The 27,414-nt window shown below is 39.7% G+C and overlaps 1 protein-coding gene and 1 long non-coding RNA gene across 4 annotated transcripts; both read left to right on the plus strand.

The window, feature by feature from the left end:
* Nucleotides 1–9,816: 9,816 nt before the first annotated feature.
* LOC308392950 (uncharacterized protein) lies at nt 9,817–13,623 on the plus strand. 2 transcript variants are annotated; one of them, XM_080876339.1, is made up of 4 exons: nt 9,835–10,599; nt 11,305–11,469; nt 11,545–11,677; nt 13,459–13,623. In XM_080876339.1, the coding sequence occupies exons 1-3, from the start codon at nt 10,543–10,545 to the stop codon at nt 11,632–11,634; spliced, it is 312 nt and encodes a 103-aa protein (XP_080732465.1). In that variant the 5' UTR covers nt 9,835–10,542; the 3' UTR covers nt 11,635–11,677; nt 13,459–13,623. The 2 variants fall into 2 exon arrangements, with proteins under 2 accessions (XP_080732464.1, XP_080732465.1); XM_080876338.1 differs by lacking the exon at nt 13,459–13,623 and having other exon boundaries at nt 9,817–10,599; nt 11,545–12,142.
* Nucleotides 13,624–18,851: 5,228 nt separating this feature from the next.
* Nucleotides 18,852–24,080, plus strand: LOC308392983. Of its 2 annotated transcripts, none has more exons than XR_013970889.1 (3): nt 18,852–18,916; nt 22,078–22,140; nt 22,270–24,080. It is a non-coding gene; the product is annotated as an uncharacterized lncRNA (long non-coding RNA). The 2 variants fall into 2 exon arrangements; XR_013970890.1 differs by lacking the exon at nt 18,852–18,916 and adding an exon at nt 19,671–20,535.
* The last annotated feature ends 3,334 nt before the right edge of the window (nt 24,081–27,414 follow it).

Genomic DNA, 27,414 nt, shown 5'->3' on the forward strand with positions numbered 1-27,414 from the left:
TAGATAAACCCAACATAAATTGGTCCTTCGATTGCCGGATTCCAAAATCTACATTCATCGAGGAGGGGAAAAATGCGCCGAAGTCTGACGTCAGCAAGGACTCATGGGAGCACCTGCAGAAAAGTCCTGGCATGTAAATTTGTGGGCAGGCCGGTGATATAGCGTCTGTTTTCTTCTCCTCGATGAATGCGTCGGTCGCGTGGTGTGTGTAAAAATAATTTGTGTGTGCGTAAAAAAGATTTGTATGTGTAAAAAGAATTTGTGTGTGGACTTAGCCAAAAAATACGGGTGAAACTCTGCACTCAAATTTCAAATTACAAGTATGAATTTTGACCCCCTTTTTCTTCCTTTCATCTGATTGGCCACTGTCATGTCAATCACAAATTTAAATATCCAATCAGAGAATAGATGATTTAATTTAAACAAAAGGCTAAATTAAACTACAGTTTAACTGTAATGCAGGCTATTCAAACTGATAACAGCAAGAATAACAGCTATAAACTGGTTTTAATAATGAAACATAGGTGGAATGAAAACCATGCCTAGAATGACTAAGATGAAACAAAGTAAACAACTGACACAAACACATATTACATGAAATAGAGAGTATAAGGCATATTGAGGTCACTCAGTGTAGGAAAGTGTGTCAAAAGGAAAATGTCTCCAACTTGGGAAAGGATGAAACTGCAGATCACCTGCAGCCCGTGGTGGATACAAAATAAAATATAAATAAAATACTCTAATACATTATTTCTGTTATATAAATCTATAATAGCAAAATTAACAAAATAATAATATCATGAAGGGTTAGGGTTAACCTTAGTTGGTTATGAGGTGAGGTGGTTAATTGCTAAAAGTAGTCTGCATCAAGCTTATGGTAGCTTGATGCAGACTTGATGGTAGTAACATGACATATGAGATGAAGTACATGATGCAAATAACTAAACTAATCAAGTGCATAGAGGCACTTCACCTGCTTGAAAATCTGTCATCTTATTATGAGACATTGTTAAAATATAGGGTAAACCTATACAAACGATTAATGTGCTAAACCCTGTGTACAACAGCTAAATGAAAAATGGAGAAGCTGAATTAAATCGATGATCACTTTTAAGCAGTTACACAGAGACACGGACGTTTTTAATTTTCAGAGCAGGAACTGCATGAGAACACATCAGAGGAAGGGAAACAGAGCTACTATAGCCTATTTAGCTCAAGCATGCAGCTGTCTGTGAGCATTTTTTAACACTAAACTAGAGTGCAGTTTTTTCTCTCTCACTGATTTGTCTGCAGCAGCTTTTACTTGCATCCTGACTCATGTGTGTGAAGCTTTCATGGCTTTGTAGTAGTCCATATGTAAAATCATCCACTCAGTTTTTGGTGCACTGACCAATGGAACTGTGAATCAGATGTTGCCACTGCCAACACTTTTAGGTGAACATGCTCATACTTAGTTAAGGCAAACTGAGTTGAGTCACCAAGCTGATATTTGATGTTGACCAGCTGATACATGATAAATGTCCAACATCTCCACAATGAAATGAAAACAGTTGTTTTATTGTTATGCCATGATATACCCTGATGCTCATGTAATTAGAGTGATCGTTAAAGCTCCCTGTGAACTAAAGCAAACATGAATTAAACAATGCAAACAAATGTGTACTGAACAATCCCACCCTGCAAAATAAATAGGAAGAAATAAGCGTGTAACACTTATAAAAATCCTAAACTTGGACTTTTCTGTTCACTGCTGCTCAAAATTATAACTGTTGTTTATATGTTAGCACTAAGTTATTGTTTGAACCATCGTGATGAAGTAAAGTCATTCACACTAATGCTGCTCTGTGACAATGAATGGATGTTGAACTTTGTGTGAACGATTTGTGAGCATTTGCACTGCTGATTTTGTGTGTTTAAATATGCACTAAATATACTTGTAATGATTTTAGTCCGTGGACTCAGAAAAACAGCAAACAAACGAAAATAAAAAAAATGAAAAGAAATAAGAAATATTGTACTCTTTAATATATTGTTAACACACCTGTGTGTAACATATGTTTAACATAAACTTCACACAAAGTGAGAAGAGAAAGAGAAACAATCGGTATTTCTGGTTTCCCACCCTGTGAAAGTAGGCGGGCCCAGGTTCGTACGTTCTTTTAGAGCAGAGCTACAGATTAAAAATGCCCAAGGCGAAGCGGTCAAAAGTCTGGCTGTACTTGACAGCAAAATATGCAAACTCAGCAGCCTGCAACAAGTGCTTTAAGCTGATACTGTGATACTGTCAAAGGAGGTAACACCTCGAATCTGATGAAACACCTGGCGACGCATAGCGTTTTTTTTAAAAGCAGAGAAATGCGCCGTATTTGACAGCTTGCTGCGAGCCCTCACACCATGCACATCTACTGCGGGTGTGGTGCCTGTTATTGGATCCGGAGTTAGCAACATCCCCCAAGAACCCAAAGAATAGAGTCCTGGCCCCTAGCCCTGCCAGTGTAGCAGAAATGATGAGGATGATGATGGCAGCAGCAGCCGTTCTTCTCTGCGTGAGTAGCTTAATGTTGTTCGTGTGTAATTTACGTTGAGTAGGCTAAACACGTTATTACATTAATGCATGTAAGGTGAACTAGCAAACACCATCATAGCTACATGCGGCTGTCTTCTTGTTTGATGGCAGATGCTCCCTTCACCCTGGCCAAAAAGGCTAAAATGATCAAAGAAAAAAGTGGAAAACAGTTAAACATGAGAGGTTTTTGGACAAAGTTTGTGTTTTTTCCCCCCATTGATTAAGCACTGCTTCCAGCCAAGAGTGATGTCATAAATCCCCTATAGCTGCAGAAAAGGCTAACATTGTTATCTTTTTCCAAAAAAACAGCTGAACATGAAGTTTTTGGACCAATTTTGTGTTCTCCATTCTTTAAGCACCGGTTTGAGCACCGTTTAAGCACCGGCACCGTTTCAAAAGTACCGGTTTGGCACCGGTATCGGATAAAACCTAAACGATACCCATTGTTACGGATTCAAATATTGGGGATGGATACAAGAGGAAAAACCACAATAACAACACTGGTCCGGCCGGGTTGAGTCAAACGATGATTTTAATGATCACACGCGTGGGAGATGGACACCGTCCGCAGACAGCATCAGATCTCAAAATGGTGGAGCATTGATCAACCTCTTATAGCCTCTGGTGCCTCCACCTTATCATAAAAGCCTAAACATTCACATGCTTTCTCTCACACTAAGCTACGACCTTGGCTCCCTGTTTATCTGCTCCTGCTGAGATGGGGCAGAAAACTCCAGTATGTTCTGTTCTCTTCTAATCAGACAAATAAGGCGATGACTTTCTGCGAACAGTATTTCTTATAACTCAGCAGTATAATGCATCATAAAACAATATCATTCATTCACAATAAATCAGCAGTTTAATGTAATGCAAACCAGTTTAACAAATGCAATAGTTATCACCTTCTTCTAATTCAGGAGAATAATGCAAACTAAAACTACATAATAATTCACAATCTTTAATTAGGGGTCTAACATGGCATAAAATAATATTATAATCCCACACCATCCCTAGCTCCCACCTGTCTCCTCTCGGCACCTGTTGTGTGTGTTTTAGCTTTTCAGCAGCCATTCAGCCTGTCACGGTCCTGGGTCTTATGGCCCAGTGTTTTGAGTTTTAGTTCATTTTGATGTTTATAGTATGTTTAAGCTCATTATGTCTCCTATGTTCATTTGCTTATTAGTTCCCTCTTGTGTTTTCTACCCCTGTGAAGTCTCCCTTGCCCTTCGTGTGTTTCATGTCTGTTGTCTTATGTTGTCATGTGTGCCTCTCATGTTTCCCGTTTTATTTTGAAGAGATCTCGTGTTTTTATATTATGGATTATGTTTTGAGTCCTTTGTTGTACTGTTTCCTGTTTCCCTAGATTTCAGTTATGGTTATCATAGGTTTAGTTCTTTGGCTTTGTCATATGGCTTCCCTGTGTTCCATGATATGTCCACTGTGATGTTTTGTACCATGTTTCAGGTTCCTATGTTCTGTCTCCCCTGTTGCTGTTAAGTTGCATGTTTAGAATTCAGTCAGTGTGTTTCCTGTTTTACTTTGTAGGTCCATGTCTCATGTGAGTGTTTCTAGTTTTGCTTCCCTTGTCTCGTCCAGCCTGATTACTCCCAGCTGTGCTCCCCTTCTGTGTCTCATTCCCTCGTTATCCCTCTGTGTATTTAAGCTCTGTGTTTCTCTTTGTCAGTGTTGTAGTCTCCCTCATGTGGTGTGTGGTGTTCCCTGTATCTCCTGGTATACTTTATGATTAGCTTTCCCAGTTTAGTTTTGTATTGCCTGTGTTCTATTTTTCCAGCAATTAAAGCTGTGCTTTTGAGTTCAAGTTCTGTCCCCGTGAGTTTGCGTTTGGGTCCTCTCCTGCCTGCCACACAGCCGAACCATGACACAGCCTTTTAAAGACAGGAATAATCATTGGCACCATTGTGTGCAACAGTCGAGGTGACTTCAGTTTGACTTCCACTGAAAAGTGTCTGATTCATCTGTCATCATCCCGCCTTTCCTGATTTAAAATGAATGCAGCACCTTTCTAATCATCTGGATGATGCGTTCGGCTCCACCGAAACAAGATCCATTTTGCTCTAATTTAATTCTGCCAGTGCTTCCCTCCATGGTGCTGGTTGTATTTCATGCACATGAAGAAAATCCCAAATATGTCGACTTAGCTAAATACTACCTCCTTCTTTCCTTATTATACCCTAACAGTGAAAATTGTTCCTTCCTCTAACAGACTCTGAAAATGGATTGTATTCCTTTGCCATGGGATGAAGCGTGTTAGAAACTGCAGGTTGCTTCCTTTAAAGGTAGTATTTCATGCCATCATCCGAGGACTCACTCATGCTCTGTGGCCAATGATGCAGTTATTTCAGGAACATAGATCACCTCCTCAGTTGCTGATCCTGTCTCTCTGTCTCACACCTCTCCATCAGCGCAGCGCTCTCAGTTTCTGCTATAATGCAGGCTGATGCTGCCGAGCCAATTTTTCCAGCTGCCTTTACATTTGATGCAGCATCCACAGGACAAATGTCCACACCCACCTTAGTTTCTCACTGCTATTTGACCCTGTGTGTAACTCAGGAGGTAAACGCCCTCTATTTTCCAAATGTGTGACAACAGAAACGAATCAACAAAGGAATAATTGACTCCTACAGCCAGAAAACAAGGCAGAGCTGTCTGGGGTTTCTGTCTGTTCTTGACTTTGATTAATTTCTTTTTAAGTTTTATTGTCTTTTAGAAATTAAAAGTGAAAATGTCAAGCATGAATAAATAGAACAAACAGACAAGTTGGACCTTTATATGATTCAGATTTTTTACTTATGAGTTTAACTACAAGGTCAAATTTTTTATTTCACTTTAACATTTTACAGCAAAAACCATGAACCAGGTCAGACTTAATGTGAATGTGAGAATGTGAATGAATAGTGGAAATGTAAAGCGCTTTGGGTGCCTAGAAAAGCGCTATGTAAATGCAATCAATTAATTCATTCTTGTCTTTGTGTTTAATTTCCACATCTGCCTGTGAGCTGAACACCGATGATTGCAAATTGTAAGTAATGTTTAAATGTTATAATCCTGGGTAATTTGTTTAACCTGTTAAAAGATAATAGATAAGAGTTTTGTTTGGAATATAACATTTTCTGTCTTCAAATCACTGTTTGATCACCTTGATAGAAATTCAGCAGTTATATATTACAACACCTGATAATTAGATAGTGGATGTTGTTAACAGTGCAAACTATGGATGTGTTGTCTCTGCTCAGATATTTGATCAGAAAAAAAGGCCTCACATTCATCCCTTGTTGATAAGTGATAAATAGACTGGTTCTTATGTGCTAAACATCAGACCGCAGATGACCATGAGCAATTCTGAACATCTATACGACTTTTCCAAACGTAACTGTGGCCCTCGACCCACAGATGACCACTATTGCTTTTTGCTTTTGATGTGCTTTTTTTTATCATAATTACACCTGCGGTTTTGGCACCGGCCCGGACGCAGCAACTCCGACACACTGGTGCTCTCCTCCTCTCCTGTGCTCACTGCAAAACATGAAAAGAGTCTCTCCTCATTACGCCAGTTCTGTACACCTTTTCCTCCCTCCTCCGCGATGCCCTGTGAGCTCACTGCGTCACCCCTCCTCTGCAGCAGGTACGAGACCACACCCCGCCATAGTGACTAAACCTGGACATATGACATTCAAAATTTGACCTTTGCACTAGTTTTTTGGGGATGTCGTGCTGACATCTATGACAGGTGTAGCAGTAAATTTACATGATTAATAAATGCAATATTATGGTTATTTAGAGATATCAAAGTTGTTATCAACACAATAGATAACATGCAACTGTTTGATAGAGTTCAATAGAAGCCCCTCAGGGTCTGAAGTGAACACCACGAGAAAACTGTCTGTTACAACCACTGAGCTGTACGAGGTCAAGTCAAAGACTAAATGCTCAGACACAACTCAGCAATTTGCTTGGAAGTCGTCTCAGTTCCCTCCACAGGCCCACCTGCCTTTAAAGGGGATTTTTTCAGTATGACTCTAATGTGAGACCAGTAGAGAAGAAGTGGCTCATTACTGAGCATCATGTGATGAGTTGGACTGTTTCATGCTAACACATCAGGCAGAGCTAGTGTGACCAAAAGGTTTTACAATCGAATTTACAGTCGAAGAACAACTCAAATAAAGGAAACTCAAATCTCACATGAAGGGAGAGAGTTTGTAACCATATCTGTCCAAACATGAACCTGACTGTGGGATAAATCATGTTTAAAATGTCTTGTGTGTAAATATGTGTTTACCTAGAAATTTAAAAAAAATATAACATGGGAATAGAAAAGCATTTCAGTCAAGGTTTAATCAGTGTCTGTGAAGAGACACTCATGACTGAGTGTCTGTGAGCACTAACGATAATAATAATCATCATTAATAATGTGGCTGACAGCAGCTGCTGTCTTGTATGGTTGTTGTTTCCAGTTCTTTTGCTTGGATCAAACTGAGATCAGTGAAAGAGATTTCTCTGTGATATTTGTTTTTCAAATACACACGCTTACAGCCAATAAGAAGAAGACGGTGGTTTCTATGGTGACACTGCTGTCACAGTTTTGTCTTGTAAAACAAGTTAACAAGGAAATACAGATGCATTTCCTCATTGGTGGCTGCTTGATTCAGAGGTCTCTTTTAGATTTTTAACTTATTAAGTTTTATAATTAAGTTCTTTTTTATTTTTTCAACCGTTTAGTTTTCTTTAACCTTTTGCTTGTTGAGAATCAATTTTAAAGAAGTTCCTTTTGACCTAATAATGAACAACAGGGCACATGGACCAAACACTTTTAAAAAAATCTTTCAGTGCAGCATTTTTCCATCCTGTTGATCAGAAGCGTGTTTGAGGGTTTCAGAGATTTATAACAACAGTAAGTGTTTGAAATGATGTCTTTCAGTCTTTAAACAATGCTGCCTCCTCCATAGTACAATATACATTTTATACAGTGACGTCATTTTGAAGTCCTTTGGCTGATGATGGTCTTTAGTATGTAGCTGATGGTTGATGATGAGATGTTTGTGTTGTTCTGTGGAGATCATTCAAGAACTGAACCTGTTAAACACTCAGACCTGCTTTAGATTTCACCGCTTTAATTATGACGCACTTATTCATGGTCACCCTACAGCAGTGTAAACACACGTGACTCTGACGTGACTTCCTGCAGAGACGACGACTTGGACATATTGAGTTTGAACGAGTGTCTAAAAAGTCTGATCTGTTCTCAGTCAGAGACTTTCAGGATCATTTAAACCTGAAATTTAATCTCATGTAGTCAGGATTTAAACTCAGGTTCAGTTATTTCAATAAAACCATCCTGAGACATTTAGAACAATTGAAGCGTCGGAGTTGAAGAACACAGAAATGTCTGCTGTGACTGCGTCGCTCTGCTCGACTTTGCTGTTTGTCGGCCTCTTCGTGTTTGTCTCTGCAGGTGAGATTCACTCTGTGGGACAGAGAGGAAAAGCATCAGTCTGTTTACATGTTAACAACATTTCCTGAAGATTTATTTTCATATTGATTCAGTTTTTCCGTGTTTGTGAAGGAGACACAAGGCTGGGTGGAGTCTGTGTGGACCTAACATGTCGGTGTGATCAGATCTCACAGAGACAAAGAAGTGTAACGTGTGTGTCAGTGTGATGTGTTGTAGTTTCAGGAGTCAGTATACAGCTACAAAGCTTTTTGTTCAGTGTATACAAACAGCTGTAGCTACAGAAAGGCAGCATGCAGAGACTCACAGTGTCTTATAATGAGAGGCTGCTTTCTCTCACACATTATCAGGACGTGTATTTCTTGGTGTAAGAGTCTTTTTTGGGTTAGTACCTTACACTCAGAAAAATTATGGTTCTTAAATGGTTCTTCAGATGGCTTCATGGTTCTTTAAAGAACCATCATACGTCAAAGAACCTTTTTATTTTGTGGATGGTTCTTCAGCTATTACAAATGGTTCTTTAAAGAACAAAAGGTTCTTCATCCTTAGCAATCTAAGTTTGATGGTGTAAATGGCATAAATATTTATTCACTATAATGAGGCTGTGAATTATACTGTGTGTTTTCTTTGTGTGCATGTGTGTGCGAAGGGGGAGGGTGGGATACCTGGCAATTACCCTTTAAGAGAAGATGGTAGGAAACTGAATATTCAAATAAAAGTTAGAAATATTTGCTTAAAAATATACTGGTGGCAGGGTGGGGGCCAAAGCCTAAAGACCCTAACCCCCCCCCCCCCCCCCCCCCCCCCCACACACACACACACACCCCTAACCCCACAAACACATTATGAATATGGTGAGTTAACAAACAGTAGACACAATACACACATTCAAATACTGTACTTTAGTTTTAAATTTTAATAAAGCATTACCATTTTCTACTCCAAGGCATTACTTTTGAGATTATTATATATTTTTGAAAATACAGCATAATGATAATACTAATTATTGTAAACTTTACAAACCACCCAGCAGTATGTAAAGTCAAATTATAAGATACAAGTAAATAACAATTGCAGAACAGAATGTCAGTGTAATGAACACACACTTCGTTTTGACAAATCACAACTTAGGTAAATGATCTGAGTAGTTGTTCATCACTGAGCAATTTGTTAATATGTGTTTCGAGCCAAATAAATGACAGGGAGAGAGAGTGACGTCAGAACACGTCATACTATAACCTCCCGGGAGCGGACGGAGGGGGTCAGTCGTTGGGATGCGCATGCGCAGACAGAGTGTGCGAGCGGCGGGCCTTGACCTTTCGGGAAAAAAACCTCACGGACGGTGACAGCGAAACGGATAACAGTCTTCAGTACCTGCTGGACTTTGAAGCTGTGGATTCTGGGACTGTTGGAAAAGGTAAAACATTTTCATTAAAACCTTATTACTGTTTTGTTTTTGTTACTCGTCATTGTAGCTTGCTGTTAATGTTGTGCTAACAGTAGCGATTAGCTAGATACGTTAGCCGTTGAGGTCAGCGCAATTTAGTATCCGGTATACAGAAACAGTTTTCCTAACAAAACCACTGTTATAATTAAGTGAAGGTTCTCCCAGCTAATTTGAACCTTTGGCTTCTAAAATATGTGGTTCAATTGCGTGCTGCGTATATAACCTAATGTCAGCTAGACCGAAATTAAAATTTAATATATTGTTAAAGTCACTAAAATGGCGCCTGAAGCCTGTTATGACGTGAGCTCTGTGTCTGCTCTAGAAACTCTGAAAGTCTGTAGATCTGAGCCGTACATTAAATACTCACATGAACCTGTACTTTGAATTCTGTATGAGCTGTATAAAATACAGCTATGCATAAGTGTTTTGAATGAATAATTAGATTAGATAACTCTTTATTGTCTAATAGAATTATATAGAAATGAATAGAAAGTGGTTCTTTAGACTGATGCCATAGAAGAACCTTTTTTGGTGCCACAAAGAACCTTTCAAACAATGGTTTCAAACATGAGAAGGTGTGTCTTTGACTGTTCCTGCATAACTTAGTTTCGGACTAGTTGACAAGTTATGCTCCGGTCATTTGATGTTTCCAAGATAGATGTTCTTTTGTAATATAGTTAATTTTTTTGTATATTTCATTTATCCACCATCATACATCATACATACAAGCTAAGAAGAGGTCGTTATACTAACAAGAGGTATCAACGCTGGGCCAAAGTTCAGCACATGGTTAAAGTTTGTAATCCAGCCAGGGTGTAAATATCACTCAGCAGCCAGAGCTGAAGCAGGTAGCATCAACACATAAATCTACTCTACCCGGCGTAAATCACAAGAGCACCTCTGACCAAAAAGCTGTAGATTTTTCTTGTTTGCACAAATTAATCCAGATTCACATTAACTGTGTTCACAGCTCCAACAAAATGAGGAAGAGGAGGGGCAGAAACACAATTAGATTGAATTACAATTGGATGGAAGGCGAGGACAAGGAGAAGGAAGCTTAGGATGAGGAGGAAGAGAAGCAGCAGGAGCATCTTTAGGGATCCCTATGATGTCATTGAGGTTTGTTTCATTAATATGGTCCTCTCACAAAGACCGATGACTTGTTTTAGTTCGCCTACTTCCTGTATTAAATAGTGATGTGCAAAATGTTGTGAAAAACCATGGAGCAGGTACGTATAGTGCATCTGCAGGTAAATGAACATCAAATCTCTAAGACAGACTGAAATCTGTATATTTATCACCCTTATGATAAAACCCATGTCAGCCATTGGTTTATGGACTTTGTATTTTGAAGCCTCAACATTTGCTTTCTTGCTGTTGCTATGTTGGGACCATATTAGGATGAGGGATCAGAATCTGGAGTCATGCACACTATTATTTCATTTAGTGTGTATCCATAAGATTCGTACAGCAGATCCAAGTTGTGCCTTGAAAACAGGAAAGTCGTCTGCATAGAGGAGAACTGTAATAGCAGGCTTGTACAAAGTGAGGCTTTGTGCACTCGTTTTACTTCTGTCACCCTGTTTTGATGCAGATTTCACTTGAAATCAGGCAAGAACTGGACTTATTTTTTACAATGTGTTCTTGTGAATTGATTGTGTATCGCATATGTTTGATTGATTTGACTTTCTGCAAGACAACAGTCGTCCACTGGCCAAAACAATTTTCCAAATACCTCCACGTGATCTAGCCTGGATTTAGAAAAGAATAGCAAAACAAATCTGCACCTCCTGCTTCAGATGCAATTTGTGTTTGTGTGTTCAGAGGCAGCGGCGAGAGGGGAGACCTCGGCTCATCCAGCTGGAGAGCCTGACCAGGAGGAGTCGAACATTAACTCAGCTCTTCCAGGGCACCCTGCAGACTCTGCTGCTGGCATCGGCGAGGGATGACGTGAACGCCAAACTGGAGTCCATCACAGGTCAACTGCAGGTATGCGAGTCAGACCTTCTGAGGAGGGTTTCACTTTTCTCTTCTTTATAATTGACTCTTTTCTCTCTCTTTCAGCTCCTTGTCTCAGAGTGGGAGGGATTTGAAGCACAAAGGGAGGAACTTGTCGTTTGGTTGGCTGATATGGATGTCCGCCTGAGAGGTTGACCAGCTGACAGGAAACACCAGTGAAAAACTGAAACAACTGCAGGTGTGGGCTTGTTTTGATATGACATATATTTGATATGAAACATACGTCAGAGACATTGTCCTAAACTGGACTAACAAAGGACCATGAGTACAACATGAAACGTACATTACATAGTGTAAGGCTGAAGTTCATTGATCATTTTAATCATAAACTTGTTGTTGAAATGTTTTTACTGAACATGCAAACATCTGCTGATGAAAATGTGTTGATTTATTGGTCTGTTATGAAGCTATTGCTATTTCTAATGTGTTTTATCACTTTCTGATGTTTTATTAATTAAACAATACATGTATTATTTGTTGTGTTATCTGTAGATATAGTATTTATATATATTTATTTATAGTATAGCAAATATATTTAATTATTACTGTTTAAAACACTAATATGTGACATGTATTAGTAGTGATGTTGTGCTGAGGGTTAAAATGCCTTTTTGTCTTTTGGTAACTACAAAATGACAATAAACCATTAATATATGTCTATGCTGTGCTAGTATTTATTTTACCCTACTCAAATTCAATTTATGATGCATTTTATTTTGAAAGATTTAAAATGGTTTTTTAAAGAACCACTCAAAAAAGGTTCTTTAAAATGGTTCTTTTAAAGAACCATTTGAAGAACCTTTTTAAAAATGGTTCTTTAAAGAACCATTTTTAAAAAGGTTCTTTGAAAAACCATTAAAGGTGCCCCAAAGAACCATTGTTTGAAAGGTTCTTTGTGGCACCAAAAAAGGTTCTTCTATGGCATCAGTCTAAAGAACCACTTTTGGTTCCAGTTGGCACCTTTATTTTTCTGAGTGTATGTCTGCTGCCAGAGGTCACCTTTTGAGGTTTTTTTTTTTTTTTTTTTTGGTATGGTGTGTTTATATGACGGTTTTTAAGGTAGATACACGTAATTTGCCAGCACATCACTGGCATGAGCCTTCCTGCCATTCAGGACATCTTAAACGATGCCTCTGTAAAGCACACAGCATCATCAAGGACCACAGCCACCCAGCACATCAGCTGTTCTCCTTGTTACCATCTGGCAGACGTTACAAGAGTCTGTCTGCTCGGACTACAAGACTTAAAAACAGTTTCTATTATCAAGCCATACGACCCCTCAACCACAACACTTAAACACACACACGCACTCTCACACTCACTCACTCACACACACACACACACACACACACACAAAAAATTTCTGAACTGAAACGGAAACTGAAAACTAATTTGGAGATCAGGAGATCAACAACACACATTGTGCGATCGTTGCTCGTTGGGAGTTCGTCTTGTAATCGGAAGGTTGCCGGTTCGAGCCCCGGCTTGGACAGTCTTGGTCGTTGTGTCCTTGGGCAAGACACTTCACCCGTTGCCTACTGGTGGTGGTCAGAGGGCCCGGTGGCGCCAGTGTCCGGCAGTCTCGCCTCTGTCAGTGCGCCCCAGGGTGGCTGTGGCTACATTAGCTTGCCATCACCAGTGTGTGAATGTGTGTGTGAATGGGTGGATGACTGGATATGTAAAGCACTTTGGGGTCCTTAGGGACTGAGTAAAGCGCTATATAAATACAGGCCATTTACCATTAATGGTCAAAGATTTAAAAAAGTTAATAAAACAACAACAGCAAAAAACAAACAAACGAAAGAAACATTTTGTTTCTTAACTTTAGCTTTTTTTTTTTTCTCGATCTTTTAGTGACCAATTCCAGAGTGCCAGTCAGATATATCTCACTCTGCTGCAGAAGTAAACAGTTGTACTTTAACCTTTAACCTCTCTGCTCTGTGTTGTTTCCTCTTTCAGCACAGAAAAACATCACAGTTGAATCTGGACAGAAGAACGTCACTCTGACATGTCGAGCTCCAAACAACAACATCACAGCTGTAGAGTGGAGCAAAACTGACCCTGAGTCCGGACAAGTCCTTTTGTACCGGGACGGGCACTTTGATCCAGATGAGCAGCATCCATCTTTTAAGAACCGGGTGGATCTGCAGGACAGACAGATGAAGGATGGAGACGTGTCTTTGATTCTGAAGAACGTGACGATTAATGACACTGGAACATACGAGTGTCATGTCTTCCCAAAAGGGAGGAACAATAAACCCATCAGCATCATCCACCTTCATGTTGTTCCTCCAGGTGAGTGAGCAGAGTTGAGTGTGTGTGTGATCAGAGGTGAAGCTGCTTCCTGCTTGTTGATGTTTGTTTCTAAAGATGTTGTTGATGAGACTTTGTAGAAAGCAGCTGGTCTGAGTGATGTGATCAGAGTGCAGTAGATAATGTCTGACAGCAGTTTGAAGAGGAAATGGATTCTGTTCTGTTCTTCACTCATCACCTACCTGACAGCTGACACCTCACACCTGTTTCTCACCTGCAGGTCAGACAGGAGGATCTGTTGGACTCATCATCGGTCTTTCAGTTCCTGTTCTTCTGTTTGTTGCTGTTGTTGCTTTTTTGATCTATCGAAAACACAAGAAGGTTAAGAAGGTGAACTATGAATCTACTTGCTCATCACAGTCCTAAATTCTGTTTCACTGAAATCAAGAAGGATGATTTTAAGACAAAGAAACTAATAATGCTGAACCTCAATCAGAGGGACATCAAACGCGTCCATATTTATTTTTGATTTCACATTTCTCTGATTTTCATCAGACTTGTTTAGACTGTTACATGAAATTTCACATGATGAACCTACAGCATTGAAATCTGTGACTTATTTTATCAGGTTAGCTGCTCATCCCAGTGTAAGTTTCAAGTCTTAAAGTTATTTTCATTTCTGCCTCACTTCATATGTGGAGCACACAGGAGGTCACATTATCAAACAAATACACATCAAATAAGATCAACGTTTTTCAAAATAAAATATTCAGCTTCTGAGTGAACTCATTTTAAACAAATCTGTCATTGTGAGCAGACTTTGTTCATCATTGGTTTGCCCTCCTTATTTGTCACTTCGGTGTCCTGTATGTTACAATAACAGAGTCACTGAGTGTGTTTCATCTTCAGGTTCAGCTGTTTGTGACATCAAACTGGTTCTGTGAGGTTTGAACAACACAAATTAATCCTCATGCAGAGATCAGCTGTTACAGTATAATTATTGATACTGACTGAACCAACCTGCACCATAAACACTGCATGTGGTGAAGAAACGATAGATTACTGTGGATTATAAACAATCAGTGATCTGCCTGATAGTGTTTAGGATTTATTGATCATCTTCAACTGAATGAATGTTATAATGTACAGTGTTATAATGTACAGTGTTATGTGTTTCGTCAGTGCAACTGCAGATTTAGATGTTTTCTCTGATTTTTTTTGATCTTTTCTCTCCATGAATGCATTTCTGTTACTGCAGTCTACATTTCAAAATAAGGTCAAATGTTATTGATTGATTAATTAATTAATTTATTTTTTGTGACTCTGTTTATTGACAATAAAGTTTTGAAAACATTTTTATGGCATGTTGTCTTTTAATTCTTTTAATTTAGTTCAGCAGAGTTTGAACTCAAAACTCGGACTAATCAGTTATTCCAGTTTTTATGATGATGTCATTGTTAAGTTTGTGGTGTGTTGGAACAAAACAATGAATTGCTATAGGTGAGCTCCTGATTAGATCATAAACATATTCTAAAATCATTTCTCTATATCAGCCTCATCTACATGTCTGCTATCTGATCATCGTGCAACCTGCAACACTTTCACAATAAAAGCCCCCTTAAAGCTCTCTAATGTAGCCGCATTACCTAATTAAAAAGTAATGCAATATTACATGTAAAAATGAAGGAACTGACTGCTAATGAGAACTAGGCAAAACAAACTAGAAGCATCACTGACAATTTGCTTGTATCGTTATCCGGTTGTTCAGTGATGACGCGACGAATCCTACTTCCGGGTCTAAAGTAGTCTGCGTTTAATATGGCTTTTGTGTTGTTAACATGTTTAATGTTATGTATTTTCTTCTATTTGATCTCAAAAAGCTCCTAAAACAGTCAGTGATCACTGTTGACCTCCCTCGGCTTTTATTACCGCTAATCATTTATTTAAGCTCAGTTTTTAAAACCTTAGGATGTAACTACAGCCCAGCCCATGCAGCAGTATATGAATGACTAACCTCGTATTATGGATGGATTATCTCAGTTGTTCTCCTGTCTGAAGTTTGGTCCTTTTACAGCATCCTGCCATGCGATTACATTTGTTCCTGACCACCGAGAACACTCACGTTAACTTTTATCGAGTGGGAAAAAAGTTAGCTTGTTTATATTATGCTAACATAGCTGTGTCGCTAGCGGTCACGTAGCACATCATTATATACCAGCTAGCCAAACTTCAGTAACCCTACAAACGTCACTGCTGTTTAGTTTTCTGTCTTCATTCATGCTGGAAGTGATAGCAGAGCTGTACGTTTTCATTTGTTTCCAAAACCCCGCAGTCAGGACATGCTATATTGTATTTAGATAGAAGCTAGCGAGCTAACTCCCTGCTAACTTCTAACTCCGTTAAATGTCATAAATTCCGTTTTCATGGATGCCTGGATGTTAAACTCAATTGTTACACCTGGTAGAGCAGAACGCTGATCATTTTATTAAAGATGACAGACTTTAGACAGTTTTTCAACTCTCAGTAATGCCACAGTGATCGTTTGATATATGGACCTGCAGCGGAGTTTAGGCCCAGACACGGCTAGTGACGTCAGACTGAACAATCGGATAGACTTTAGGGTCAAACGCCGCCCTCTAGTGGCCATAATTATAAATGATTTGGGAGAATAAATGTTCCATCAAAGTTATGAAATGTAATCAGATGATCTTAAAACACTCATGATCTTCTGGTCGTGTGTGTTTGTGTGGCAGCTTTAAGCCACAGCATTTTATTTCAAAGTATTTCCAGAAAAAAATCTACACTTGAGCTTTTTCACTGATGTGCTGTATATTTAAATAATTCTATTCACTTCTATCTTTAGACAAGGCAAAACATGAGTTACCACCTCTGTGTTTGAACCAATAGAAAGCTGGTGCTCAGAGGAAGAGGGCGGGCTTTACTTGGTGTCAGTGAGAGAAATGAAAAAAAGCTCAAATGAGTGAGAAGGACGATGAAGGAAACATCTGTGCTGTGTCTGCTCTGTAAGTAGAATCTCTGTGTTTGTTTGAATTCTTGTACTTTGACTGTCTGCTCTCCTGATAACTGATGATGGAGGAGAAGACATGAAAAACAAATCAGGCTGAATAGAAACTATTAACTCTAGGACTGAAGGTGTCCCATATAATCACACTGATTACTCTTCTAGCAGCTGAGTGGTTGATGTTTACAAAGAGTAAAAATGTAAAATGTAAAAAATGTAAAAATTGTCATTGAATGGATTCTATCCCATTCTACTTTTAAATACTCTAGGAACAACAAGTAGGCTTGCAGAGCGAGAGCGAAGTTATGGTACTACAAGGTCATTAAGATAAGATGGGGCCTGATTATTTAAGACCTTGTATGTGAGGAGCAGGATTTTGAATTCAATTCTGGATTTAACAGGAAGCCAATGAAGGGAAGCCAAAACAGGAGAAATCTGCTGTCTTTCTTGTCCCTGTCAGGACTCTTGCTGCAGCATTTTGGATTAACTGAAGGCTTTTCAGGGAGTTTTTAGAACATCCTGATAATAATGAATTACAGTCGTCCAGCCTGGAAGTAATAAATGCGTGAAGTAGTTTTTTTAGCATCATACACATACATACGTCATACTACATATTTGTTTAAAATGTGCATTGACGAACATATCCTGGTCAAAAATGACTCCAAGGTTCCTCACAGTGTTACTGGAAGCCAATGCCATCTAGAGTAAGAATCTGGTTAGATACCATATTTCCATAACTCCACACAAACAGTTTGTCAGCTGTTTGTGTGGAGTTGTTCTTTATGTTCACCTCAAATCAACCTGAGTGTCATTTCTCTTTAGTTCTGATCTCACTGCTGAGCTGCACAACAAACCAAGGTCAGTAACCTTCTTCTGTCACAGTTTAAACCTGATAAATGCTCACAGATATGACCTGATTGAGTTTCAGACATAAAATTGACAAAGCAAAGAACATTTTTAATGACTGTCTAAGACAGAAGTATAAAATATCAACAGTTTTTCATTGTAACCCTCACAGCTCGTCTGACTGTGAGTCCCAGCAGCTCTCAGTTCTTTGAAGGAGACTTTGTGTCTCTGAGCTGTGAGGAGGACGACAGCTCTGCTGGATGGACTCTGAGGACCAATAATAAGATCACTCAGTGTGGAGATGTGTGGGGAGAAGGTGCTGGTTCTTCATGTAACATCACTGTGTTCCCATTGGACAGCGGAGTTTACTGGTGTGAGTCCAGAGAGGGTCCCATCAGTAACATGGTTAACCTGACAGTCACTGGTAAGCTGAGTGTGTGGAGTTAGTGTTGATGAAGCTGTGTGTAAATGGATGAAATGCTGTAGTTTGTCTCTGTGTTGAGGTGGATCAGTGATCCTGCAGAGTCCTGTCCTCCCTGTGATGGAGGGAGATGACGTCACTCTGCTCTGTAAAACAGAGACCACTCCCTCCAACCTCCCAGCTGCTTTCTATAAAGATGGCTCCCTCATCAGGAAGCAGCCTACAGGTCACATGACCATCCAGCATGTTTCCAGGTCTGATGAAGGCCTCTACAAGTGTGACATCAGCGGTCATGGAGAGTCTCCATCCAGCTGGATCACTGTCACAGGTGACACACTCACCTGTCTGTGTTTCTGCAGCTTTCAACATTCACAATGTGACGACAACTTAATGACTGTGTTTGCTTTATTTTAGGGGAAGACACCACCACACCTCCACCTACATCCACAGCTCCACCTACATCAACACCTCCATCTACATCAACACCTCCACCTACATCCACACCTCCACCTACATCCACACCTCCACCTACATCCACACCTCCACCTACATCCACTTCTCCTCCATCACTGTCCTCCACTGCTCTCTCTGTGTTGTCATTTCTTAAATCGATCTGTGGGTTCTTACTGGTGTTACTGGTTCTGTTAGGGAGACGATGTGTTCACAGGAAAACTGAAGGTGAGACTCAGACTTTGTTTTTCACAGTAAATTATTTTGATGTGGTACTCACTAATATTTTTCTCACAGCATGAAACAGTAAATCAATTTGCTGTTCATTCTGGCTCATTTCAGCTGATGGAGAAGTTAGAGATGACATCACGTACAGTCACAGAAAATCTCAAGTCATCAACAACAGCCAATCAGAGGAAGCAGAGGTAGTTTTTAATGCGCTGTGTGTTTAGGCTTCATGTTAATATTTAGAGGAATTATAAAACTTGGCTAAAGGAACTCTGTGAACTCACTGAGCTTAAACTAATGTGTCACACGTCTTGATGCATGCTCAATCATCCAGGTAAGTAAATCTCCAAAAGTTGATTCTGTTCATCTGGACGTAGCGTTTTGTGGGAGAAATGTTTTGTAACTCATCCAAGTGGCTTCTTGAGTCTCAGCTGACTGCAGGTTTCCCCAAATCTTATAAACAGTACATTTGCATAATGACTGAAACCAGCCCTCTGAAGGAACAATGGGCTGGGAGGTCAGTTCCTTAATCATAATTATGCAAATTCTCATGACCACTGATCAACAACCACTGATCAATGGCCATGAGTACCATTCACAGAGAGGTGGGGAATGGCTGCAATCACAGCATTGTCAGATGGCGAAAGATGTACCCTTAGTCCCCCTCCTCGATTCAGTGATGGTCTTTCCCTTTTCACGTAAATGGCCTCCTTGACTCCGCGCTCACACCAGCGTTCCTCCCTGTCCAGGATGTTACATCCTCATCATTGAGAAAGTGTCCACTGGCCTGTAGGTGTAAACAGACTGCAGAGTCCTGGCCTGACGAGGTAGCTCTTCTGTGCTGTGCCATCCGCTTCACCAGAGGTTGTTTGGTTTCCCCGATGTATAAATCCTGGCAATCCTCCTGCACTTAACAGCGTACACTATGTTACTCTGGTTGTGTCGGGGGACCCAATCCTTTGGGTGGATCAATTTTTGACACAGTGTGTTTTGGGGTTTAAAAGCCACAGAGACGCGGCGTTTAGAAAAAAATGCATCTCAACTGTTCCGATACTCCTGACACATATGGGATCACTACAGCTTTTCGCTTGAGCAGCGGTTGTCCTTCTCTCCTGGATTAGCTGGAGCTTTCTTTAGGTGCCTTTCCAGCTTTGACAAAAGTCCAGCTGGGATAACCACATTTACTCAGGGCCTTCTTGATGTGCTGTTCTTCTGCCTCCCTGGCCGCTGTGTCAGTGGGGATGGTGTTCGCTCTTTTCCACTTCTTCCATGTACAAATTGGCCACCCTTGTATGTGACAGAGGTGGAATGGAGACACAGTTCCAAAAGCAAACACACTTGGTCGATGCTGAGAGTGGTCCTGTTTCTGAGGTTGGTGTCATCCTGTAATCTCTTACGGACTACCTCCAACGCTTCCGTGACTGGGATGCAAGTGAAGAGAGATGCAACGTCGTACGAGACCATGGTTTCATCTGCCTCCATAATGACATCTCTCACCTTCTCAGTCCAACGTGTTCTGGATGTGGTGCTCAGAGCTGCCCACCAGCGGGTTGAGGATCGAAACCAGAAACTTGGAGATGTTATAGGTGACCGAGTTGATCATACAGACAGTTGATCAATGGTCTTTGATTCATTATGAGTCATTATGCAAATGTACTGTTTATAAGATTGGGGAAACCTGCAGTCAGCTGAGACTCAAGGAGTCACTTGGATGAGTGACGAAACGTTTCTCCCACAAAACGCTACGTCCAGATGAACAGAATCAACTTTTGGAGACAATGTGTCACACAACTTTATGAATACAACAACTCACTACGTACAAAAAATCTCATACAAGTTCAAACATTGGTGACCTTGACCTTAGATTCAGATGTAATGCTGTCTGAAAATGTTTTTATCTCAGGAAGAATATCATGTAGGCTTCTCATACTGATAGATTAGCTGCATCTACTGATAATCTCTGACAGTTTTGAATTTGGCAACTTTAACAAAATCTGTGCACATTTTATTTTAAAGGTTTCTGAGTGGTGCAGTATAATATGTAGCTATAGTAGCAGCACTGTTTCAGTCTTTGACAAAATAACATTTAAAACTTTTTCCCAGTTGACATTCAGTGATTGTTCATAATTATCACTCTCCTGCTGCAAATGGACGGATCTTTTTTTAAAAATTGATTTTAAATATCTTTAAACCTTGTAGTTCTGTCTTCTAGAACTTGTGCTCTCTGGAGTTTTTGTGCCAACTAAATCCAGGAGAGATGAAGAGACCAACAGAGAGCAGAGAGCCTGAGAAAGCTGAAAGTTGTGAGACAGGAGAGAGAAAAGCTGTTTTATGCTCGGCTGACAGAACAGAGTTGTATGTTGTGAGTTTGTAGGTGATAATCAATGCTGTTCTTTGCATGTTGGGCTGTGTGTTTTTCAGCCTGTGGTTAGTCTGTTAACAGAAACTAGTAGCTTTGTGGTCGTCATGTTTCCTCTGTCAGATAAAAATACTTCATCTGCTCAGGTTGTACTGCAGGACTGTTAGTGTGCAAACAGAATCAAGATCAGTTCTGCTCACATATATGTCACAGTTTTGTATTTTACTGATATGGTTTGAATCATTTTATAGTTTGCATAACATCCTGGTCCAGTCAGTCTCAGGATCCCTGGTTATTGGGCTGTTCTTTGTTCCACACGTACAGACATTATATTTGTATTTATGAGTAAATCTGTTTTATGCTTGTGATAGAACAGCTGAAGAAGATCATCAGAGCTTATGATAGGCCACAGCATCTCACTTTGAGTTGTTGTTATGCCTGTGATCAGGATGTATTTATGCACGGCAGATGTCATGAACCAACCTCAATGCAGTAAATTTGTCATCACTGGATGATGAACATTTGTATAAAACATAAAAACAGAACTCTTTATTCTACTTTTGATGAATTAAAAGACAAGATAACATTAGAACTCTGCATGAAAGCAATGTTTGAAGTAAAATTTAAATGAACCACACCTCAGCACCTCAAACTGTCCTTTAAAAACACTGCATGGAAAACCACAGCAGCCCCCCCTGCTGTTTCCACTGAGCTGATAAATGAAGACAAACAGGAATCTGTCAACACAATATATACAGTGTGACAAAGTGTGGGTCTGTTTTGTACCTTCTGATAAAATGTTTTTTCTTCTCATATTGTTTACAATAAATGAACAAATATAACAAGTGTGGTCTTATCCACACAAAAAAGAATTGGTGAAAATTTTAGGAAATATTTTCATTGTATAAGAAGCAGTAATAAGTTGTTGTCTTTTTTAAAAACACTTTTATAACTTGTAGCATTTGCAGTGATGTCCTCTGTGTGTGTTTCATTGTACAGAGAGTGATCCTGTTCCCGTCCACTCAGCCCTGCGAACTGAAGACATCATTTATGGACAAACAGGTACAGCTGCTCTTTAGTCACTTTCAGAATATCACTGGTATCACGTTATGAATTGTAACTGTTACATTCTGCAGTAATGCTTTACTGTCATCGAGAGTTTTGCGATCTGACTAAATGTTTACTGTGCAGGACAGAAGAAAAGAAAAGAAGAAAAGAGATGTATTTTGTACATTTGTGTCATCATAATATTTACTGAAATGATCTCATGAGAAATGTGTCCAAACCCTTTCACTGGTATGTCAGGTCTGATTTTAAAATGTTACATAAGTCAAAGTACAAAAGTATCAGGATCAGCAGAATTTGCCCCAAGAATGAAAGTAAAACTAAAGCGTATGACTTATATCTGATTTTATCCGACTTTATTACATTACTGTTCCTTGTATTCATGAGGGGAACATGTCCACAACAGTCTGTCCACACTTTAGGAGACAACACAACTATTCATAGAACTGGAGGTACATCCAGTAACTACTATTTTCATAGAAGTTACTGGATGTTTCTCTAAGTTTTTTTTCCCACACAGACATATTTTAAACTCCTGATGTGACATCATAACAGCTCTGCCTGGTGGTTCATGTATCCTCTGCATTAATGAGGCTCTCATCTTTTTAATGTGATGTAGGGTTTGTCTCTTTTGTTTAATAGAAGCGAGCATAAAGATTATTAAGTTTTTTTCCTTGGCTTCTGTTCCTTTTTATAAATAGTTGAATATCATTTATGCAACAAACAAACTCAGCAGGTCAATTGTAAAAATCACTTTTATAAAGATGAAATCACATCAGCAGCATCCTCCACCTGTAAGCTGTGAACATCTTGTAAACTGTATGAACATAGGGAGATTTGTCCTCTCAGTAATTTACTTTACTGAGTTTATTTCGCATTTTGTAGTTAACATTTTTTGTGCGGCATATTGGCTGTTAATGGGTTAAACTTGACCTCATAGTTTGGTGTGTGTGATAGAGAGGCAATTTGAAATCACTTTAATGTCAAAAACATTATCGGGTGCAGATGCTGTGCAATATCATACTTTACATTTTTTATTTATTATTTAATCCTTCACATTTACATCATACTTCAGGCTTAATATTGAAACTTCTTTAAATTCCTCCCAAATTTGGAGCTGATCAGTTTAACTTCAAACTGAACTCACACATATGAAGCTTTATCTGCAGTTTGTTTCTCCTGTAACCAGTTTGATCTTCAGAGAGACGATGTCTCTATCTCACTGAACCCTCAACAACAAATTTAAATTTATCACCAAAGTGGTTTAAATCTTCTCCCCATTCTGTCAGTTTACTTTACATAAACATATCAGATGAGTTTTAGAAAAGCCTTTTATTCTCTATTCTCACACCATTTCAACTGTGTGTGTGTCTGTGTTCAGACGTTGTCTACTCTTCACTGTAAGGCAAGGCAAGTTTATTTATATAGCTGTAGTCCACCAGTCCAACCAATGACCAGCTGCTGGTCTCTAACTGGTCCACACAGCCCATCAGACCTGAGGAATTTGACTTATAATATTTACTTGTCTATATTGTGCAGTGTCCTCTCGCTATAATTTACACTCTCAGTGGCTATACAGGTCTGTCTGTATGTAGTGTAACTAAAAGTAACTAAAATATAAATGTAATGCATTGTTTTGAATGCCTTCTGTAACTTTGCTTTGTGTGGCACCGTGCAGTTGATTCTACAGTGTTGTCCTGCTTCCTCTGCAGCATCAATAAACTTTGCTGTCACATGTTGTTCCTGTCGTGTGGTTCTGTGGTTTTCAGAAAGAGCAGTGATGGAAAATTTGAACTGTGTTTCTAACTGATACACACCTCTGTTCAGAGCAGATAACAAAGAACAGGCAAGCGGCTGAACCTCAACCACAGACTAAAGACAGAAGGAAAATCATTCAGTGGTTGAAAGAAAGTGTGTGTGTGTGTGTGTGTGTGTGTGTGTGTGTGTGTGTGTGTGTGTGTGTGTGTGTGTGTGTGTGTGTGTGTGTGTGTGTGTGTGTGTGTGTGTGTGTGTGTGTGTGTACAAAGAGATATATTTCAAGGAAATCCAGTATGTAAGAATTTAGTCCTTGGCTAGTTTCGTGTTAGCGTGCTCTTCATGCAGATGTTTGCACAGAGTTAAAGTCTCGATGGCGATTTCTTTTTTTCTGTGCTGATTCTGTGCTCAATTTGAAGCAGAACAACTTCCCATCACACTCTCAGCCTCTCGTGGTACAAAAACAAAAGTAACATCTCCACTCATCAACAGTTGTCGACCTCACCACCATTTTCCTCCTCCCTGCACACAAATTGACAGCTGATTGTAGCAGGAAGAAAAACACACATCTGATATATTTTTAATTCATTCATTGTGCAGATAATTGAAGTGCCTTTGTAATGAAATGAGCGGCAATAAAATTGTAAAATTATTATTGATGACTTTAGTACAGTAGTGTGTCATATTATTAAATTATTCTAATGTAAAACCATTATTTTGGGAGCCATTACACCCAAGAGGAGATCAGGAGGTGTCCTGGTAAGTCGGTGCTGCAGGCGATATCAATTGTTGTAATACCAAAACTGACCACTAGTACATAAAATGACACTGTTTGGACTTATGATGACAGAAGTGACCTGAGCACAGATCTTTGCAATGCTTTGCACTTTTCAACTATTTTGTTCTCTAATGTATGCCTTTCTCCTATTCGTGTACATATTTATGTATATATTCTTCCTGATTTTATAATTTTATTTATTCTTTATGTTTAATATGTTATTTTATTCCACAGTTGCTGTGGAACACCTAGAATTTTGTTGTACATGTACAATGATAATAAAGGTCTTTTCTATTTGGGTTATTCAGTCATTCAGTTATTATTGCTGGAGAGCAGACCTACCCGGTCTCTCTCATTTGTAAATGTGCTGTACTGTGCCAGCTGCAGTGGATTTTTTTTTTTGTCTTTCAGGAGCCCGTTTATGTTTTCATCAGTACTGAGGCTTTGCTGATAGTTTTGATTTAGCTTAGCAACTTTGATGAAGATGAACTAGGTTGTGTCTATGTGTCTTTTAGCAATTCTCTGGTTCAGTGCGTCATTTTCAAACATTTTTCTCCTTTATTTCTGATCTCTCTTCCCAGATGAGAAGGTGCTGAGCTAGGTGCAACCCAGTACCAGTAAGGTGTTCCTAATATAGTGGCTGATTGATATTTGCATGGTGTATAAAGGCATCAGTCACAGAAAGATAAAAGCCAGTAGATGGCAGCAGAAAGATGTCTGAATGACTAAGAAGAGGCTTTACTGTCAGGAAAAAAGAGAAAAAACAGACATGTTTCTATCCTGCGCACATGTGTCAGACTTGATGGTTCCACATTCGGAGGTTTCTCCTGCTAAATCAGCTCTCTGGTTTTGTTAAAGCATTTAGAAAAAAAATGTTGAGAATGCATATGTGAATGTCCATCTTGTTTATCAGAGCAGCCTCGCAGGGTTTAAATCTGACCACCAGACTCTCTCAGAGCTCAAGTAGTTTCATTTTATAGAGCCTTTGTTCCAACAGACTCTTTTCTGTGTGTTTAACAAAGGAAACCTGCAGCAAATCTTGTGTTAATCCATGTGAGAGGGATATTTGTTATTAAAACATTTAAAACTGTGCACATGGATCTGTGCATGTGAATGGAACAGTACAGTTTAAACAAAGAGTTACACCACAGCAATATTGTCCCTCACCATGTCATCGCCCCAGATGTTTTGCTTGTGTGCAGGCAGATGAGTAATATTGTCAGCATTGCTTTATGTGTGGGAGCAGTGAGCATTTCCGTGCAGTTGCAAAGCAACTAGACTGACAAAATCCGATAAAGGGAACCCGTTAAACTAAGGGGGGTTGCTCCCACGGGACATGGGGCAAGCAACAGCATAGAAAAGTCCCAGTACTGTGCCAACATCTGCTTACCTGGATCTTTTACTTGTTTCTCCTCTTCTTTTCTCTTTTTTTCTAAACCGAGGACCTGATGGCTTTGAACTTTTCTTGTCCATCTTCCATTGGTTTTAATTTTGCACTCCAGTATGAACACAAATCCCACAACCCAAGGATCACCACAACATGATCTAACACACCTACACCTTAGTTCACAGATTCACTTTGTCTAGGGTGCATTTCTGGGATTTCACACAACCCAGGATTCAAATCATGAATACATAATGGGCTTGGATTTACAACATTATAAATGAAATGTGCTCTATTTGGAAGCAGCCGGCCCCCCTCCCCTTTCGACGGGTTGTGTGTGCGACTTTAAATCATCAGACTGTAAATTATAAATTTTAAATTGTTATTGATCCTTTACCCAGAGTCCTAAAGTGTAGATTTATTTTCTTACTCTTCTTATATATATTGTTTGTTTACTTGCACTGCTGTAACTGGAGCCTCGTCGTCTCATCTCTCTATACACTGGACTGTATGTAGCGGAGATGACAATAAAGTTTACTTTGACTTCAGCAGCGAGCAGGCGCACCGAGGGCTCTCGCGCTCACTTTATAGAATTTCAAAAAAACATCGGTGCAAATTATAAGTCTGTATTATAATGTCTGGTGTTTTCGTGTTTGTTGTTTGTTTTTATTTTGTTTTATTCTGAGAGTTGGTTATTAGATGCTGCTCCAGCCGGTCAGAGAATCCCCCGCCGCCCCGCCCTCTCCTGTCTGCGCCGCAAGCAGCAGGCGCACCTCGCAAACGAAGGGCACCCTTACTCCCAGCAAATGGGCGACAGGAAACCGATCGATGCCTATGCCATTCCCAATATGCGCTGGCTGATGTCGGGGCAGCATGAGTACGAGCATTTTTTTTTTTTTTGGCCGATGCCTGTGATGCCGCCCCGGGCAACCGGGGCTCGTCGGGGGAGCTACTTAACAGAGCGGTGGAGCTTCCTCCGGCGCAGGATCGTTGAGTTAGACTCCATGTCAGTGGTTAAAGTGCTGTTCAGTGTATGCCTGGTGGAGTTGGTGCCATAACGGCTGTGTCTGTTGTTTTTCCTCAGGAGGACAGCGGAACACAGGACTGCAAGACACAGGGTGTGCGAAGGCACAGGGGCAGAGAGCACGAAATACCAGCACTTAGGAGAAGTGCTGGTCTGCCAGCCAGGCCGTGACATTTTTCCAAGCTGACTTCCAACTAGCACCAAAGGATATAATATTATAATGCAATGAAAGTGCTGACTTAATGCTAATTTAAAAAAAAGACATTATTTTATTTTTTGCAAGCAGCATACATCACGTGTACAAAGTTCATCAACTAGAACCTTTTTGCT

The sequence above is a fragment of the Rhamphochromis sp. 'chilingali' genome, assembly GCF_963969265.1.
Source record: "Rhamphochromis sp. 'chilingali' genome assembly, chromosome: 1".
Lineage (NCBI taxonomy): Eukaryota > Metazoa > Chordata > Actinopteri > Cichliformes > Cichlidae > Rhamphochromis > Rhamphochromis sp. 'chilingali'.